We start from the raw sequence: 18,083 nt of genomic DNA, 5'->3' as shown, positions 1-18,083 counted from the left end.
ACTTTTCCTCCACTCTAAAAATATAAAAATATAACAGTTCACATTTCCAACATGCCTTCTGGTTAGTAATGTCCTTTAATGGTCTAATATTTATTTATAGGGCTCCTCAACTCGAGGTTTTGCAGATGACTCATCTGAACTAAGCATTGGATAGTGATGATTACCTCAGGTCAGTATTTAATGAGCAATTTACGTGAATACAACTGTGCTAATGGCTACTGTTCTCAATCTGAATTTTCTGCACTTGAAACCTGTTTCTTTTGAAATAATAATATATTATTTAAAGTCAGCCTGGCTCCTGGGCAAGCTTATATTGTTCACTATTTCATGAATTTTGGCCTTACAAACAGGAATCAAATTAGTTTAATCATTGTTTATTTGACTGCTTGATTGCCTGCGCTTCACTGTATGAGCTCTGGGATGTTTCACAAGCAAATTATCTGTTGACCTGATAGTCCTCTGACTTCCTCAAACGATGGCTTCTTCGACAAGGCAGTTTTCCCTCAGCGCTGTATTCAAGTGTTAGCCTAGATAATACGAGTTCAAAGTACTGACATGAAACTTGAACCCACCATCGTCTGACTCAGAAGCAAACTGAGATAGGCTGACACATAGGATAGTTTTTAGCCACTAATATTAATCCTAAACCCATAAAATAAAAGTACATTTTGATGCTGTAGCCTGAATGTCACTCGCTATCAGAAATATAAAATTATAATGGTACATCAACACATTTACACTTACCATGAATGTCAGATATGTAACCTGTACTAAAGACCAAAATTAAAATGGAGTTTAAATTTACTCTAATTATTTGTACTTTCTTTCTCTGCCTAAACCTGGAACTTCCCCTCTCTCAGATAAAAACATATAAATATTAAGAGGCTCCCAATTAGTGAACAATGATATTGCAATATAGCAACATTCTGCAAAGAATTAAAGAACACTTTATGTGTTATTTTGTTCAATGGGTATTAGGGCTTTTTTCATAATTTTACACCAGAGAGAAAGGCAAATGTTCTGCATGTCTAAATGCATTAACTACTACATACCAATCTGTGGCATAACAAGAATGATCAGTATCTAATATGCAGGTTACCACACTGATTATCCACAAGATGTGTGTTTCCTAATATAACACCTTCAAAGCCCCCCATGGCCTTGCTTCCCCCTACCTCTGTGACCTCCTAACCCCCTATTAACCTGCCCGTTCCCTCCGTTCAGCAGGCTCTGAATTGCTTCCCGTCCCCCACCTCGCCCGTCCCACCAATGGAGGGCGAGCTTTCAGCCACTCTGCCCCCACCCTCTGGAACTCCATCCCACAGTCCCTCCGCTAGTTCATAAGAGGTCATTTATATGGCATGATTAGCATTGATTTAATAATAATCCTTGTATTTGATATAGCACCTTTTCATGTCTTCAAGACATCTCAAGAACTTCACAGAATACACTGTAAAAGGAATTGACTATATATTTTGTGGGCGAAACGCGGCAGCCAATTGTACCACGAACAGTCGTGAATTGGTGACCAAAAATAATTTTTGTGATGTAATGTCACATCAACCCTACGAGTGCAGTCCAAACAGCAACAATTTACATTTATATTATGTTTTCACATCAACTGCAATCTGTGTGCGGGCTAAAGGGTGGGGGAGAAGAAAGGTGGCCAAAAGCACGGTCAAAGAGAAAAGTGTTGAGATGGGTTTTGAAAATAGAGGTAGTGGGCAAGAAAAAGGAGTCTGGGAATGGAGTTCCAGAGAGCAGGACAGAGTGTTTGACGGTAGGACGTAAATCAGTTTAGTTTAAATGCTGAAGGAATCAATTCAATTAGATCAATTCTATTTTCACTTTTTAAGCATTATTTTACTTTTTTTCCCTTACTTACTCTCATCTATCCTAAACTTCCTAGTAGTTTTACAATAGTAGATTTTCCTCCTCCCGGCACTCTCCCTCCATTTCATGTGCCAGAACACATGCTGGCAGTCTAAGTCATCAGCCTGTGTGTTTTGATGACAACATTGCAATGTAATTTGATTCAACTCTTCATAATGCAGTGTAACTTGTCAAAATGTAATTGCACCATTGCCCACACCGCACTAAAAATGCAAAAGAAAAGTCAATTTGTCAAAATCAAATTGCAAAACTCCTAAAGCAATCTTTCAAAGGTTTGAAATTACATCAGTGTAGTCAAAAGGATTACAATATTATCCGGGTTATGTGAAAATCCTGGTAGCTGGATAATTAAAAGAAAAATACTTCTGTGCATAAATTTCACCAAACTTTTTCACTGCTGTGTATTATCACAGGTGGGATAAATAAAACTCCAGTCTCTAAGGGTCACTTGTGCCGGGTACTATGGTGTGACCATTAACAAACAGGCTGATGTTATTGTAGTAAAACTGTAGGCTGTTTAATTCTATCCGTTCAACAATTTCCTGAGTGAAGTTGGTTATAGTTGTGCTGCTTTTAATGAGAATCTAGCAAAACATGTTGCATAATATCCGCTAGGATTTTTTTTGTGTAAATCTTATAAGATCCCAGTTATTCAGCTACGTTATTATGAAAATTCAAGGACTGTGACTTCATGGCCAAAAAGTGCAACATAGAGGAAATTGTAAATGCCAACCCGTAGATTGAATAATTGGTACATAGCGGACTTGTATTTATGCTTAATTGCTAAATTAAGCTGAATTTCTAATTATTTTCCAGAGGTTTTGTTTTTCCTACCAAGAGTAAAAATTTGAAACAAAACCCAAATGAATCTGGAATCTACAGCATGTGAAAGAGCACCTAAAAAGGGACGAAAACAGGTTAATTTAAAGGTTATCACCCTTTCCATGAAGCTGGGGCAATGATGCTTTTGAAGCATTAACATGCTTTGTCTTTGAGGTGCTCATTTAATGGATTTACAACATTTCATTAATACAAGGAATAATACTTGTGTTTCAGATTACATTTTACCACCTCAAAGCAGTGCAGACACAATGAGTTACTTTGAAGTTAAACCACTTTTATGGAAGCAAATCCAGCAGCTAATCTGCAGCACCAAAGTCCCACAAACGGGAATATCAATGTCCAAGTTAAACTGTTTTTGTTTCGGTAATTATGAATATGGGAGGAATAGTAGGCAGGATGCCAGGAAAATCACTACTATAGCTTTTACAAGGGAATTAGAATTACATATATCTAAAAAGGAACAATTTAAAAGGTTATAGGGAAAGAGCAGGGGAGTGGGACTAAATAGAAAGCTCTTTCAGAGAGCCAACACAGACACGAGGATCTGAATGGATTCTTTCTGCCGTGTAAAATTCTAATATTGTTGTTGTTTGCTGGCTCTGACCTCCTGGTTGTCCTTTGTTCCCTCTGCACTGCCATCGGTGGCCATGCTTTCAGCCACTATGCCCAGAAGCTTTGGAACTCTCTTCCCAATCCCTCCATCTTACCCCATCCTTCCCCTCTTTTAGATCCCGACTTTTGAAATAATGCCTTGGTAATGTTAAGACTTCCACTTTGACCATGCTTACGGTCCACTCCTCCCTTCCCCCAGCTCGGTATCAGACTCCGCCACTGTTAAGTGTTCTGAGATGCTGCCTCTCATGAAGGGTATTATACATTAATAATAATGCAGAAAATTGCAGGCTGAGACTTCAGTTTGTGCTGAGTTAGCTCAGTTACTTACTATCAGCCATGCCAATAGTTGGGGTGCTACAATTGGATTCAGGGCACTGTTGATTTGTATCCCAGTGACAGGATAAGGAGTCAATGCCTTCAAGGGGGGTGAAGATGAGAGGAGAAAAATAAAATGGGAGAAACTTTATACAATTGTTTGCAAATTCTACACAGAACAATTAAAATCATAATAATAATTCTTGCATTTAATATAGCGCCTTATCATGTCTTCGAGACGTCGTCTCAAAGCACTTCACGAATATATCGTAAAATGAATTGACTGTATATTTTGTGGACAAAACAATAAATGCTAGTTGTTGTTGCTGTAATATTCTCACGTTCCTCTCTGCTTATCTGTGAAATAATGCTTTGGTATTGTTAATGTTCATCAGCACAGATAGAGGGGGCATTGGTTTAATGGAGGTTGCAGCACTCCCTCAATTCTGCATTAGAACGTCTGCTTACATGCTGTGTTTAGGTCAAGGTGGGGGGAGTTGGAGGTGGAGGAAGTTGGGGGGGAGGGGTATTAACCCAAAACTCGTCACCCACATGGAACAGCACTTCCAACTGAGCCTGGCTGTTTTTTTTTAAATTGAGAAATTGCTGCTTTTGAATAATTAAATGTGCTCTTTGTTTCCGTTTGGATTTTCTCCTCTCATCCGAGGAAGGGTTAGGCTAATTGCAAAAGCTCTCAACAGTTGTCCTAGCTGAGGTCAACTGACTTCTCAGTGATCTGCAAATACCCTCTCTGTCTAATTCATTGCTGCACTTGGTGACCTCGTCAATGAGGAGAACATGATTTGCACTTCAAAAGAAAATGATCCGATAATATATGATTTTAAAACAATGTGTTTTGTGTGACCTTGCTTGTGCAAATGACTATCATCTTTGCCTAAAATGGTAACTAAAACTGACTGTAATTACTTGTTGAGCACTTTCAGATGTTTCAATGTCACAAAGCGCTCTAAATATGCAAGTTCTTTTACACTGAAATACTTCAAAATGGTATATTATTAAATATTCATAATGCCTGTGAATGCATCTCTTTATATATTCACAGTTATCCATAATAATAGTAATAAATCCTTGGATTTGACATAGCAGCTTATCATGACATTGAAGGTACTTCACAGAATTCACTGTAGTTTAGTGACTGTACAATAATAATCCTTGCATTTGATACTGCGCCTTTTCACATCTTCGAGATATCTCAAAGCGCTTCACAGAATATACTGCAGAGTGAATTGACTGTATATTTTGTGGACGAAACGAGGCAGCCAATTGCGCACAGCAGTGTCCCACAAACAGTCTTGGATTGAGTGACCAACTTATTATTATTATTTTAATAGATGTAAGTAAGCACATAGCAGTGTCCCTCCAACAGCCATGAAGTAAATAGCCAATTTTGGGGAAGTGTTGGCCAGGATCCCGGGAGAATCTTCCTTCCCTTTTGAACAGTGTCATAAGATCTTTAGTGTCCATCTGAACAGACAGATGGGACCTCAGCTTAACTTCTCTTCTGAACGATGGCAATTATGACAATGCAGTGCTGTATTGGAGTATCAGCCAAGCCACAACCTTCTGACTCTGAGGCTAGCATCCTACCAACTGTGCCAAGCTGAATAACTATTTGAGAATTTACTGAAACACATAGACTTCCTTCTATTTTAAAATAATAAAACATAGATAAGAATGTATTTTAGAAATGTTTTGAAGATGGGTTAAATGAGGCCTTGTTATTCAGATTCCCTTTCCCATTACAACCATCCCCCCAATGAAATAATAAGTCTAAATAAACCTTTTGAGAGAGTTCAAGTTATCCCAATGACCACTGTAACTTAAAATAGATATAAAAAAGTGAAATGGTCTTCGTCTTCTCAAACTATATTTATTCATTATTAAAACAAAGGACTAATCGATTCAGGCTTTGGCATATTCTATGAAAAATCTCTTATAGTAATTAAATATAGTCCTGTCTTTAACGCGACAGAGATAATTTCTCTAAACCATTTCAGTTTGAAATAACTCAGGTTGTTTCGCAAGCTTTATTCTAAATACGATTTGAAATAAGAATCCATCCACTTCAATCCACATTGCTCTCGCAAATAGTCCAAAGTTTAACTCAGTTACAGGATGGCTAGATTGATTGAGACTTTGTGTGGTTAGCTTGTCAATCTACATTGTTGTACAATACTGAATAACCATACGTGACACAGGGAACCACAGTCAAGGACAAAACTATCATTAATAATGGAAAGATAAGCGTTATGCTTGCTTGACGAAAAATTTGTTTTTAAGTACCCATATAAAAGAGACATCTTTACTTGTAGGTCATGAACAATCATATTGAATGCAGTAGCTCATGATATGGTAACAATGCTCTATTTTATCCACAAAGTAAGAGTCACTTGACTTTATAGTATGTCCTGTGAAGTGCTTTGATACATCCTCCCGATTTGAAAATCTCCATGCCAACTATAGTTATAATAACCTTGTATTTTGTATAGAGCCTTATCACGTCTTCGAAACATCTCATAATCATCATTATTTTATTTCTTTTAAGAAATGATCAGGCTGGCTCAATTCCCAGATTATCGCATGCTTTAAAATAAACTAGTTTGTCTCTGATCTGAATTGATGGTTTGAATAATCTTGCAGTGTTACATGACCTTGACCTCTCAAAGTACACCAACATCATGTCAAATGTAATAAATTGTTATCGGATTGGGTTAGATTACTTTGTAAATTCCCTCTACGTGTGGATTATATTGAGTTGCTTTGAGTTTCCACCACAACCTGCATCATTGAATGAAATAAAAAAGGACAAACACGTCTCACAGGCCTTCCCAATGGAGATATTGAGGTAAGGAAGCTATTAGTTACAATACAATCAAAAATGACATTTGTATAGCGCCTTTCACATTGGGGAGACGTCCCAAGCCGCTGGACAATCAGCGTTTCAAACCCGAGCTGGAGGTTGGAATCAGGAAGGGTGGAGGGCAGGGGTGGTAGGAGGCCGAAGGAGGCAAGGGAGGGAATGAGGAGGAGGGAATGGAATTCCAAAGGGTGGGAGCAAAAAAAAGCTGAAGGCCCAACTGCCAATGGTGGGTCGGGCCAGCCGGGGGACGTGGAGCAGGCTGAGCAGAGGGAACAAACAGATTATATCATCTGAATGAGTCACATGAAACTTAAGTTATTGTAATGTCTAGAAATATACTTGACCCTATAACCTGTTGAACGCTTTTTTAAAAGCTGCTCAAAAGAGCATTGCACATGCTGAGTTTATCTCGCACATCCGCCTTGTATTGCCACAGAGGTACTTAACGTTAAGATAACCAATTTCATCCTTATTCAGAAACCACAGGGAAACTTTTTTTTTAATCTGTAAATAAGAAGTGGCTAAAATGTTCCACTCGTCGTAGTGCTTGGTAGCTATAATCCACAAATTATTCCCCAAAGGTTTGCACGTCAGAATTATTCATTTTTTTCATTTAATGTTATTAGGCTTCAGTGACATGGAGTGCATTGACAATCGAACTGCACAGTGCAGGACATGTTAGCACACAATTACTCCATACAGTTCAAATAGTTAACATCCTAAAACACGTGAACGACAGAATCCGATCATGAGGTCAGGTTGATGTTTATAAATAATTTAATGCGACTCTCACAGTTTATTAAGCGAGACGCCTGGGTTCAATTCCAGGCAGGGCGAAACTTGGGCAAGTTTCCTTACTCCACACGCCTAATAATAATCCCTCCAAAACCAAAAACAATAATAAATTGGTCATCTTCAATCCACAACTGTTTGTGGGACATTGCTGTGCTGTGCTGCCGCGTTCGCCCACAAATATACAGTCCATTCACTTTACAGCATATTCTGTGAAGTGTTTTGAGACGTCTAGAAGACATGAAAAGCGCCATATAAAATGCAAGGAATATTATTATTATAATATTTAAACTTCAAGATTAGATTACAGAAAAGCTTGCATTCTCAAATGTGACACTTTATTTTTTATAATTTGTGTTGAACAGAGATACGGGCAAATAACTGTTACAATCTGCATGATCTTTATTCTTGGGGATATAAAGAAAATGTGACTACTTTCATGATTGATTAGATGGGTGTCACTGGAAAATCAGACACAAACCTGACAAAATCTACTTGAACAAATAATGGCAGAACCTGTAGGGATATTAACAGTGTGTAATGGTTTCCATTTCAGACCAGAGTTGGCGTTAATTTTAATTTCAATTCATTAGATCACAGAGTTCAGCTTTCACTTTTAATTTGTTTTATTTTGATGACAGAGATGATAAATATTGTGAATTGTATTTCAGCATATCTGTCAAACACGCAATAATGTTTACATAATTATTCAAACGGATTTTCTCCAGATTATAAAGGAGATTCCTGTTGACTGAACGAGTTGTTAAAATCACGCATTTTTGTTTCGCTAATCTGGATGTCAGTAAAGAATTAGTTTTTTAGATTTTTATTGTTAATATTTTGATGGGTTTCCTCAATAAATTAAGTTACACTACATCATCCATTGTGCAACACAGACCGTGAAGATTCCAAGATAAATCCTTGAGTGAGCTGCTCTTTACTGAGATACCAGTGAGAATACTACCATTTGCTTCTCAAATCCTAGGGTTGGAGCATATTCTGACTATTTTATGTGAACCATCTCCATAACAGCAACGAATCAGTTAATATCTATAGGAATCAGAATAGACTCAATTTTGGTTAGCCATCATGTGTCAAAGAGCAAAACATTTAAGCCTTTGTGCAGTGTTCCAGAAATGTCATCTTACTCCAAGGTATCTGCTCAATTATAATAATAATAATAATCCTTGCATTTGATATAGCGCTTTTCACGTCAGGAGGACGTCCCAAAGCGCTTCACAGAACACACTGTAAAGTGAATTGACTGTATATTTGTGGGCGAACGCGGCAGCCAATTGTTTAATTACTTGTCTGGTAAAGGTGTTTCAAGTGCAAATGTGAATTTGTTTATATTGTACGTTGAATTTGCCCATCTAAAATTGTCTATTCTTGTCTGAATAAAAAAATTGGTTGTTTCTACAACAGTTATGTTTGTTGCAAAAGATTTATAAGCCAATATCTGTTTTTAGAATACAACAACAACAAATTACATTTAGTGCCTTTCACGTCAGGAGGATGTCCCAAGGCATTGGACAGTCAGGGATTTGGACTTGAGCAGGGGATTGGGATTGGAATTGGTAAGGGAGGAAGCAAAGCAAAGGGATTTGGGATGGAGTTCCAAAGGGTGGGGGCAGAGAGGCTGAAGGTCTGACCGCTGATGGTGGGGCGGGCCGAGCGGGAGACGTGGAGCAAGATGAAGCCCGCTTAGCTGAGGAAGTGGACAGGTTGATACGGTGTTCGCAGGTATCAGAGGAAGGAGCAAGGTCATGGAGGGCTTTGAAGGTGAGGACGAGGGTTTGAACACTATCCTCTGGGGGATGAGAAGCCGGTGGAGATGGGTGAGAGAGAATGTGATTGAGTCACGGAGTCTAGTGTGGGAGAGGACACGAGCTGCCGGGTGTCTCAGCGACGTGAGGAGGCGCTATATCTGGTGATTTGCAGTTTGTGGAAGGAAGAGTTGGGAAGGCTGGCAAGCAGGGAGTTGGCGTAGTTGAGTCTAGATGTAATAAATGCGTGGATGAGCGCTTTAGGCGGTCTGAGAGGAGAGGCAGTGGTGGAGCCGGGTGACGTTACAGAGGTGGGGGAGGGCAGAGCGGGTAATGGCACAGATGAAATGTACGATCTGAACCATTCAAGGACAGAACCATGAGGGAGAGGAACATGTGCACGTTGGAGAGGAGAGGACAAGAACAGAATCCTGAGGAACACCGCCCGAGACGATGTGGGGGTTGGAGGAGAAGCAGTTTGTGGAGACAAAGTGGAGATGGTCTGAAAGGTAGGATCTGAACCAGTCAAGGACTCAACCATGAAGGTTGAGATGAGAGGAGAGGTAGTGGAGGAGGATAGAGTGGACAACGGTGTCAAAGGCAGCAGAGAGGTCAAGGAGGATGAGAAGACAGAGGGAGCCCTGGTCACAGATAAACAAAATGTCATTTCTCACTTTGACCGAGGCTGTTTCTGTGTTGTGGGAAGGAGCAAAGCTGGGAAATAATGACTCATTCCAGGACCTTGGAAAGGAAGGGGAGGTTGATGTTGGAGTGGTAGTTGGAGAGCGGGGATGGGTCCAGGGAATGTGGATGAAGGTGATGACGGCTGTTTTTAAGGGGGTGGAAATGCTGCCAGTGGACAAGGAGAAGTGTATGATGCCTGTGTGAGTAGAGGGGCAATACGGTGAAGCTGGGAGGTAAGGAGAGGGGTAGGGATGGGGTTAAGGGAGCAGGTGGTGGGCCTCATATGGGTCATAGTGGTGGTGAGAGAGGAGGTGGAGACAAGTTTGATTTTGGTCTCGAGGAAGTTTAGCATCTCCTCACAGTTGAAGTTGGAGAGGATGGGCGAGGCGTGAGAGGGTGGGCAGAGGACCTGGTTGGTAGTGAAGAGGAGCCTGGGCTTGTCCTTGGCCTCCAAGATTATCTTGGAGTAGAAGAACAATTTAGTGGAGGCGAGGATGGAGGACTTTAAAAATAACTGATTGATGCCCCTTAAATTCTTGGATACCAGCTGAGCACTAGATGCTGCTGGTGTAGTAACAACAACAACAAGATTACATTTGAATAGCGCCTTTCACGTCAGGAGATGTCCCAAGGCGCTGAAATCAATATGTAGTAATCAATATGATGAGAATAGCAGAGCATTCAATTTAGAGCAAGGTTGAATGTTTTTGTGTCCATAAAATCAGACACAATTCTTCTTGAAACTGCAATAATAATTCCCATAAAAATTCTCAGCACTCCCAATGTGTGTGAGAAGCTCAATACCAATCATTGTTTCCTATCTATTTCCATTTTGTCACTAATCCCTTTTGCTCCTTATAATCATGAACAGAATCAGGTTTTCTTTGACCCTAACATTCTTTGGACATTCACTTCATGGCTATTTGTGGGACGTTGCTGCATGCAATTTGGCTGCTGCTCTTGCCTATAAATAGCACAATAACCACACTTTACATTAAATCTTGTGACTTGCTCTGAGATATTCGCACGACTTGTAATATCAAATTCGAGGATAATTATTATTTTGACCTGATAGTGTTTAATCTCTTCAGCTTTAGAGTGTTAAAATGCATATTGTTCAAACTAGGTTATTATAGATTTGAAGATATGTTAAAAAGTTTAAAAAAATGAAGATATTGTTAAAAAGTACTATCACAAATATGAGGTGCGCTGATGATACTGAAAGTGGTTATTGAGATTTAATACAGGTCATTTATAATTTATTTAGGTTATCTGTGTATTATACAATCATATAGGCAAGTCCTCTGCAATGAAAATATAAATTAAAATTGTCATTGCTTCCAGTGATCATTGTAATTCAAAGGTGTATATTAAATCTATGGTTAAAGGATGATTGAAACAACTCCATCAATGCAGTATTGCAATGGTGTGTCAGTCTTGACTAAACGCCTTTCCACATGTTGGGTTTGAACCCTCCGTTTTCTGCCCTAGAAGCAAGAGTATCAGTAAATTCACTTCACAGAATATTCGTGATAAGGCGCTATATCAAATGCAAGGATTATTATTATTATCTCCAACTGACATCTACACAGTTCAATGATTAAAGTTCTTTTAAATTGCTTCTGTTTTCCTATTGTTCACAGAAATTACCAATTTAATCCACATTATTGGATTTGTGATCTGTAGACATGTAACTTCATGTTGTTGCCCATCTTCTATTCATCACAAGAATGAAACATCAATAGAGTACTTGTAGGTATCAGAACAAGGAGACATGTTATGAAACACGACAGCCTATTTTCAGACTTTAAAAACATATTGGGTTAAGTTGGGTGATAATGCTAAGCTTTTTCTAGTTTATTAAAAATATGGCTTGAGGCTTCAATATTCATTTTAAGATAGTGGTGGTTTCATTAATTAAAGAATCCTATTTGAAATTGACCCCAATTCGAAGAAAGAAGATGTGACAAATACAAATATGTTCTTGAAATGTTTTTTTCTCACTGTATTTTTGTACTAAAATATAATTTAAAAATCCCAATTAGTGTAAATAATTCACTCATGTATTCAGATTCATTCTTTTGAGTACATCCCCAAAAATAACATGCTTTCTGAATTTTTTTTTTGGCCAGCCAGGGTTAGGGTTAGGGTTTGACATATGCGCAAAATATAATAAACTCTTAGGAATATCCATTACAAATGAAAGTCCACAGAAATATGCAATGAAACTGTTCAAGGTGTACTGCCTCAACATAGTATTTAATTTAAACATGTAGCTCAATTTTCGTTGATCACTTCAACAACAACAACATTCCACTTGTATAGCGCCTTTCACATTGGGAGGACGTCCCAAGGTGTTGAAATAATTCAAAAATAATGATTTTGTTCATTGGGATTATCTATAGTTCAGTACTACTCAAAGATCCATTAAGGTGTCAGATCATCTTGAAGATCTCTTTTGAGGTAATGCAGCACTTCCCCAGTGCTGGGAGAATGCTGCGTTCTTGGAGGTAAATCTTTCAGGTATGATTAAATTCATGTTAGGGCCTGTCTCTCTATTTAGGGGATTATTAAATATCCCATTGCATTATCTGAAAAGAGAAGTGGGTTTCTCCTGAAGTCCTGGCCAACAACCACACTTCCCAAATAAAATTATTCATTCACTTCGTAGCTGTTTGTTAGACTCTGTCGTGCACAAATTAGCTGCCACATTGACCTGCAAACATAGTCATTAGTTTACTGGACACAATACTTCTTTTGAAATGCTTTGAGATGTCCTCCTGACATGAACAACGCAATATCAAATGTAAGGATTATTATTATGTATATGTTCCTGTGCATACACAAACCCAAACTGCAACAACAACAACAAATTACATTTGTAAAGTGCCTTTCATGTCAGGAGGATGTCCCAGCAGTCTTCCACCTGAACCCCACTCTCAGATTATCTGAAGGTTGTCTAAATCCTTTAAAGATTACAATTGAAATACTATCAAATTGGACATTATTAAAAAAAAGGTAAAAGGACTGAAAATTCCTTCATTATATGCTTGTGGTCTCCAGGGCAATGTTATACCATTTCCGCGCCTCATTTTTTTGTACATCATGAGCTGAAACACACAATTAATTCTCACTCTCCAGCTATTAATCCTCGACTACTTTAGTAATTATTTTTCCTTTAACAGCACACATGAAACATGCATAACTTTCAATAATATCGTATTTAATAAATGTCACTCTGTATATTTATGTTATTATAATTCAACAACGCAACATTTCATCTGGAAAAAGTTCCTTTATAATGAGCCGATCCGTGAGAGGTGATCCATTATCTTGTTAAAAAAAAACAGATTAATGGGAACAAGTTGGAAAAAAGAATGGAGTGTTAACGTATGGTGAAAGTCTGTGTTCTTCAAAAAGATGATTGTCAATCAAAAGCATTTGCTGAATTTGCAGTTTTAACAGGTCAAATACACATTGTCGCATTCTAAGGATGTATTTGAACAACAACAACAACAAAATTACATTTGTATAGCGCCTTTCACGTCAGGAGGACATCCCAAATCGCTGGACATCATTGAGGCTATAATGAATCGCCTAGTATATTTTATATTCAAACAAAAAACTTCAAAATGGTTTGCCGTTGACATAACTACTTGGTTAGTATTAATATGAGATATTCATCCACCTCACTTAATCTACTAGGTTATAATCACGGACAGTCAGATGCTTCATATCCTGCTGGAATACAGGGGAAATACCACGTATGTACAGGGTAAATATCAAATTGGATATTTATCTGTGGAACCACAATGATGCTCTATGTTTTAAAGGAAACCAAAGCATCCAAAGTGTGTTGCCCATGTTATCTTACTGCATAAAGTTTACGAATCTACCAGCTCAATGTGTAATTTTCCAAGATGCTGGACTAGTACCGCTAAGTATTAGGATAATATCAACTTGCATCGGATTTGGCCAATGTATGATTTGTTCCTGTTTAAGACCATTAGTTTGGGTGCACCTCACTGGAAGATGTGAATGTAGGCTGGAACAAAACTAAATGCATTCCCAAAATGGTAGGTTAGCAAGTATTTAAAGCACACTCAACCTCATGAAGCCAGTCAGGAACCTGGGTATTTTGTTTGACCCTGAACTATCCTTTCTCCCCCACATCCGGACCATGACCGGCACTGTCTACCACCACCTCCACAACATTGCCAGATTCCACCACTGCCTAAGCCCTCAGGCTGCTGAAACCCTCACCCATGCATTTGTCACCTCAAGGCTTGACTATGGGAACTCCCTCCTCATCGGCCTTCCCAACTCTTCTCTTCACAAGCTGCAGATCATCCAAACATCTGCAGCTCGTGTACTCTCGCTCACCAGGCTCCGTGACCCCATCACTCCCACCGTCGCCTGATTCCACTGACTCCCCATCCCCCAGAGGATCGAGTTCAAGATACTCGTCCTCACCTTTAAGGCCATCCATGGCTTTGTCCCCTCCTACCTCTCTGACCTGCTGACTCCCTACCAACCTGCCCGCTCCTTCCGTTCATCGGACTCAGTCCTGCTCCATGTCTCTCACCCGACCCGCCCTACCATCAGTTGCCGGGCTTTCAGCCTCTCTGCCCCCACACTCTGGAACTCCGTCCCTTCGCCTCGCTTCCTCCCTTGCCTCCTTCAAGGTCAGTCTCAAGACCTTTCTCTTCGACCGTGTCTTTGGTCTCCCTCCCACCTCTCTGCCTTCCCTCACCCCTACACTCCCCCCTCCACCATGCTCAGGCCCCGACACCTGACTGTTCAGCGCTTTGGGACTTCCTCCCGACGTGAAAGGTGCTCTATAAATGTAATTTTGTTATTGTTGTGTCTCATAGATAATATACTCATTGCACCAACGACATTGGAATGATCATATCACACTCATCATATCAGCATTAAAGAGAAAATTCAATACTACATTGAACAGATGTTTTATTCTCCATGCTTAGAGGTATTTACCTTGTGGCTGCCTGGTTTGATGATATATCTGTAGGTCATATGGACGTGCACTGGTTCTCTGAACTACAGTGACATTTTGGCCTGTCCATTTGTTGGCTTTTAGCAGGGTGTTAGTCTTCCAGTCAGTCCAATAAACATCACCTCCAAACAATGTTACAGCGAAAGGATGGGAAAGGTATTCGTGACCACGCAAGACTTCTATCAATTCACTGCCATCATACAAAGCTGAATAAATACCATCAGACCTGCATCAGAGGGAGCAAGAAGTGGAGAAATAAAGAAAGACATAAAATTTTTATATTTTTAGAAAGGCAGTTACTTTTCCAAGGGAACAGTGGGCTGATGTCATGCATTTTGATATAAAAATGAACATTGTTACAATTAATGTTATTCCGTGCATTTGACATAGCACCTTATCAAGTCGAAATATCTCAAAATAGTATCATAGAGTTTTTCAAACTGTAAAGAAGATGGGACTTTGGTTTAAGATCTCATCTAAAGATTATTACCCTCCAAAATGTAGCAACCCCCTGCATTGCTTTGGTGTGTCAGCTTAGACTGTGAACTCAAAGTTCTGGTTTGAACGCACAACCTTCTATCCTAGAGTGTGACCAACTGAGCCAGACTGCCATTGAGGGATAGTTTGATGAGTTTGGATTTAGTCGCTTTAAGACCAAACAAGTTGAACTGTGCAATGATGCTATTTCTCTCCAGGTGGAAATGAATTAAGACAGAATCAGCCAGTCTTGGTTAACTTAGGTGAGCTGTAGCCTAGAAACTGGACTTGGTTTTCTTTCTCTTGGGGTTTTAGAAAAGTACCAAGAACTCTTAACTCAGACTGTTTCATAACTTGCATTGAATTCATATGAATAACATAAGATGTTGATTATCAAGCACAAATACAGTTAATAATGTAATATAGTCAGCTCCTTCAAGAATAACTAGTCTGTGAGTTAGTAGTAACTGAAATTCTCAAATCATCTCCCCTTCCTTTGCGCTTTTCTTTCTGGATAATGGTTTCTCCTTCATGGTCAGAAGTAATTTATATAGAAAGCTAAAGTGGACCATCAATATCAGAGAGAAAATGTTCTCGAAGTCTGGATCACAGGGGATCTTTGACTGTGGCAGAGTGATTTTTGCTCATTTTTAATGCTTGTCATGTAAATAGGCCTTCATTTTTGCACTCTCAGAGAAACTTCTCTCAAACTAGAAAGGTTTAACCCAGATAGAGACCTCTGCTGCCTGCAGGGTGGAAGATTGTTCCAGTTGCATAGCACAGCTTTGCTAAGGTTCTTTGTCAGCAGAAAAGAGAATTTTTCTATTTTGAGAATTATCTGTAGGAATTATAGTGAACTCATCCTTTCTTCCTCTTTTAAATTGTTTTTTTTTGGATTGGAATAAGAATGGAAAGATTATACCTGGACCAGTTTGATTATGTTCATTTGCTATTTTGATTGCAAGCATGAAATTATTCAAATAATAACCGATAAACAGGTTATCCATATACATAGGCAATGGCTATATTTTCATGGGATTAATTTGATCACCAGCTACATCTGCTGTGCACTGCAAACCTAGGATTCCTCAGAATTTACAAACTTGCAAATGGAAAATTGAAGCAAAAGGGAAAAGATTCTGACAATCTCCTACAAATGGTCAATATATTTTGACCACCCAAAGGAGGCATTTTTACACTATTAGCATTTATCAAATACCTGTACTTTATTATTTGCAAGGATAAAATAAAAACCAAAATGTTCCAAAACAGTTTTTTTTTGAACAAAGCCACAGTTAAAATTATTGTTCGATAGGAATGAGTAATTAGGGTGAGGAACAGTGGTAAACTACACATGCGTTTCAGAATGAAATCCTAATCTTTACAAAACAAAAATAATATTTGTCTTACATGGCATCGATCCACACAATTCTGTTCTCAAGGTAATCCACTGTCAGTCCATTAAGCCACCCTTCGGATCCTAGAGCTTTGTGAACTGTCCTCCTTCCTGCCCCACTCATTGAAGCAGCTTCGATGCGTGGAAAGTTAGAATCCCAGTCCGTCCAGAAGAGAATCCTAAGAAAATACAAAATCTCACCAATTCTGATATTGTTTCATGTTGCATGTTAAAACGTAAGACAGCATCGAATCAGGAAAGGCCGGCAAACAATCCCCTTCTAAGGATGATCAAAACAACAACAACTTGCACTTATATAGCGCCCTCCAAGCATCTCAGAGTGCTTAACACTGGCGGAGCCTGACTCCGAACTGGGGTGGAGGGAGGGAGGTGGCCATAAGCACGATCGTAAAAGGAAGATTTTCAAGCCGGACTAGAAAAAGGGGAGGGGGCAAGGTGGAGGGATTGAGGAAGAGTGTTCCTGAGTTTTGGGAGTGTAGTGGCTGAATGTGCGACCTCCAATGGTGGAGGGGAGGGCGTGAGGGACAAGCAGGAGCCCGATGTCAGTCGAGCGGAGGCGATGGGTGGTGGATTAGGGAATGAGGAGGTTGGAGAGGTGCCAGGAAGTGAAGGGAGAAACTAAACCTATCCTGTTGAAGAACTTTGTATCTTCTCACACACAGGTGCAGATGCACACACACACGCACACATGTACTTTGGAGGTAGGGCAATTTCCACCTGAGTCAAGTATTTTCTTCTAATTTCACATCACCATATTGAAACCTGTCCTTCTCTCAAAAGACAACTCCACCTCCTCTGTTAGCTCTTCGAATCCAAACCCCTTCATTACCTGCATAATTATTCTCCAGTAAATAGGTCTCCTCTGTTGACATCATTTCAGAGCCAAAATATTTACATTTATTTAGTATCTTTCACATCCCAACGTGCTTAAAATCACAATATAAGGGATACCCACATGCCTATCAGGAGAACACTAGTGTGTACATGTGAAGGAGGACTCTGCAAATATTACACATAGAGACAAGTGGAGCAGTTTGGAGAGAGGAAGAATTTTTTTTCAAACATTCCAGGCACTTGCAAATCGTCTGAATGGCTGGAGCTAATAGTGATTCCAAATGTAATGAATGTAGAATTTCCAGGTAATCAACTGCAGATCAATACTCAATAGCCGTGCAGTAATGCCATCACCGCCATTAATCCCCTTATGCAAGATTGAGCACATTAGCAACCTTGTCTGCATGAAAATTGCTCAAAATGAGAATTAGCAAATTGAAAGCTATAAAGTAAAATTAGCCAGTTTTATAGTAGTGGTGTTAGATGACCATCCCACACCTCTGGAGCTTTGTGATCCTAATTCATTGCAATTTTCAGATGCCCTCGATT

The 18,083-nt window shown here is 39.3% G+C and overlaps 1 protein-coding gene across 1 annotated transcript in view; it reads right to left on the bottom strand.

Annotated features, from left to right (window-relative positions):
• LOC103180487 (low-density lipoprotein receptor-related protein 1) overlaps window positions 1-18,083 on the bottom strand; it is a 552,054-nt gene that overhangs the window by 208,113 nt on the left and 325,858 nt on the right. The window contains exons 26-27 of the mRNA XM_042336207.1: window positions 16,694-16,858; window positions 14,788-15,032 (exon numbers count right to left, since the gene is read on the bottom strand). Coding sequence (XP_042192141.1) covers window positions 14,788-15,032; window positions 16,694-16,858 — 410 coding nt within the window. The remainder of the gene's footprint in view (window positions 1-14,787; window positions 15,033-16,693; window positions 16,859-18,083) is intronic.

Source organism: Callorhinchus milii, unplaced genomic scaffold, assembly GCF_018977255.1.
Source record: "Callorhinchus milii isolate IMCB2004 unplaced genomic scaffold, IMCB_Cmil_1.0 Scaffold6, whole genome shotgun sequence".
In the NCBI taxonomy this organism is placed as follows: domain Eukaryota; kingdom Metazoa; phylum Chordata; class Chondrichthyes; order Chimaeriformes; family Callorhinchidae; genus Callorhinchus; species Callorhinchus milii.
The sequence above is the reverse complement of the archived record's forward strand: the minus strand, read 5'-3'. Positions and strand labels throughout refer to the sequence as shown.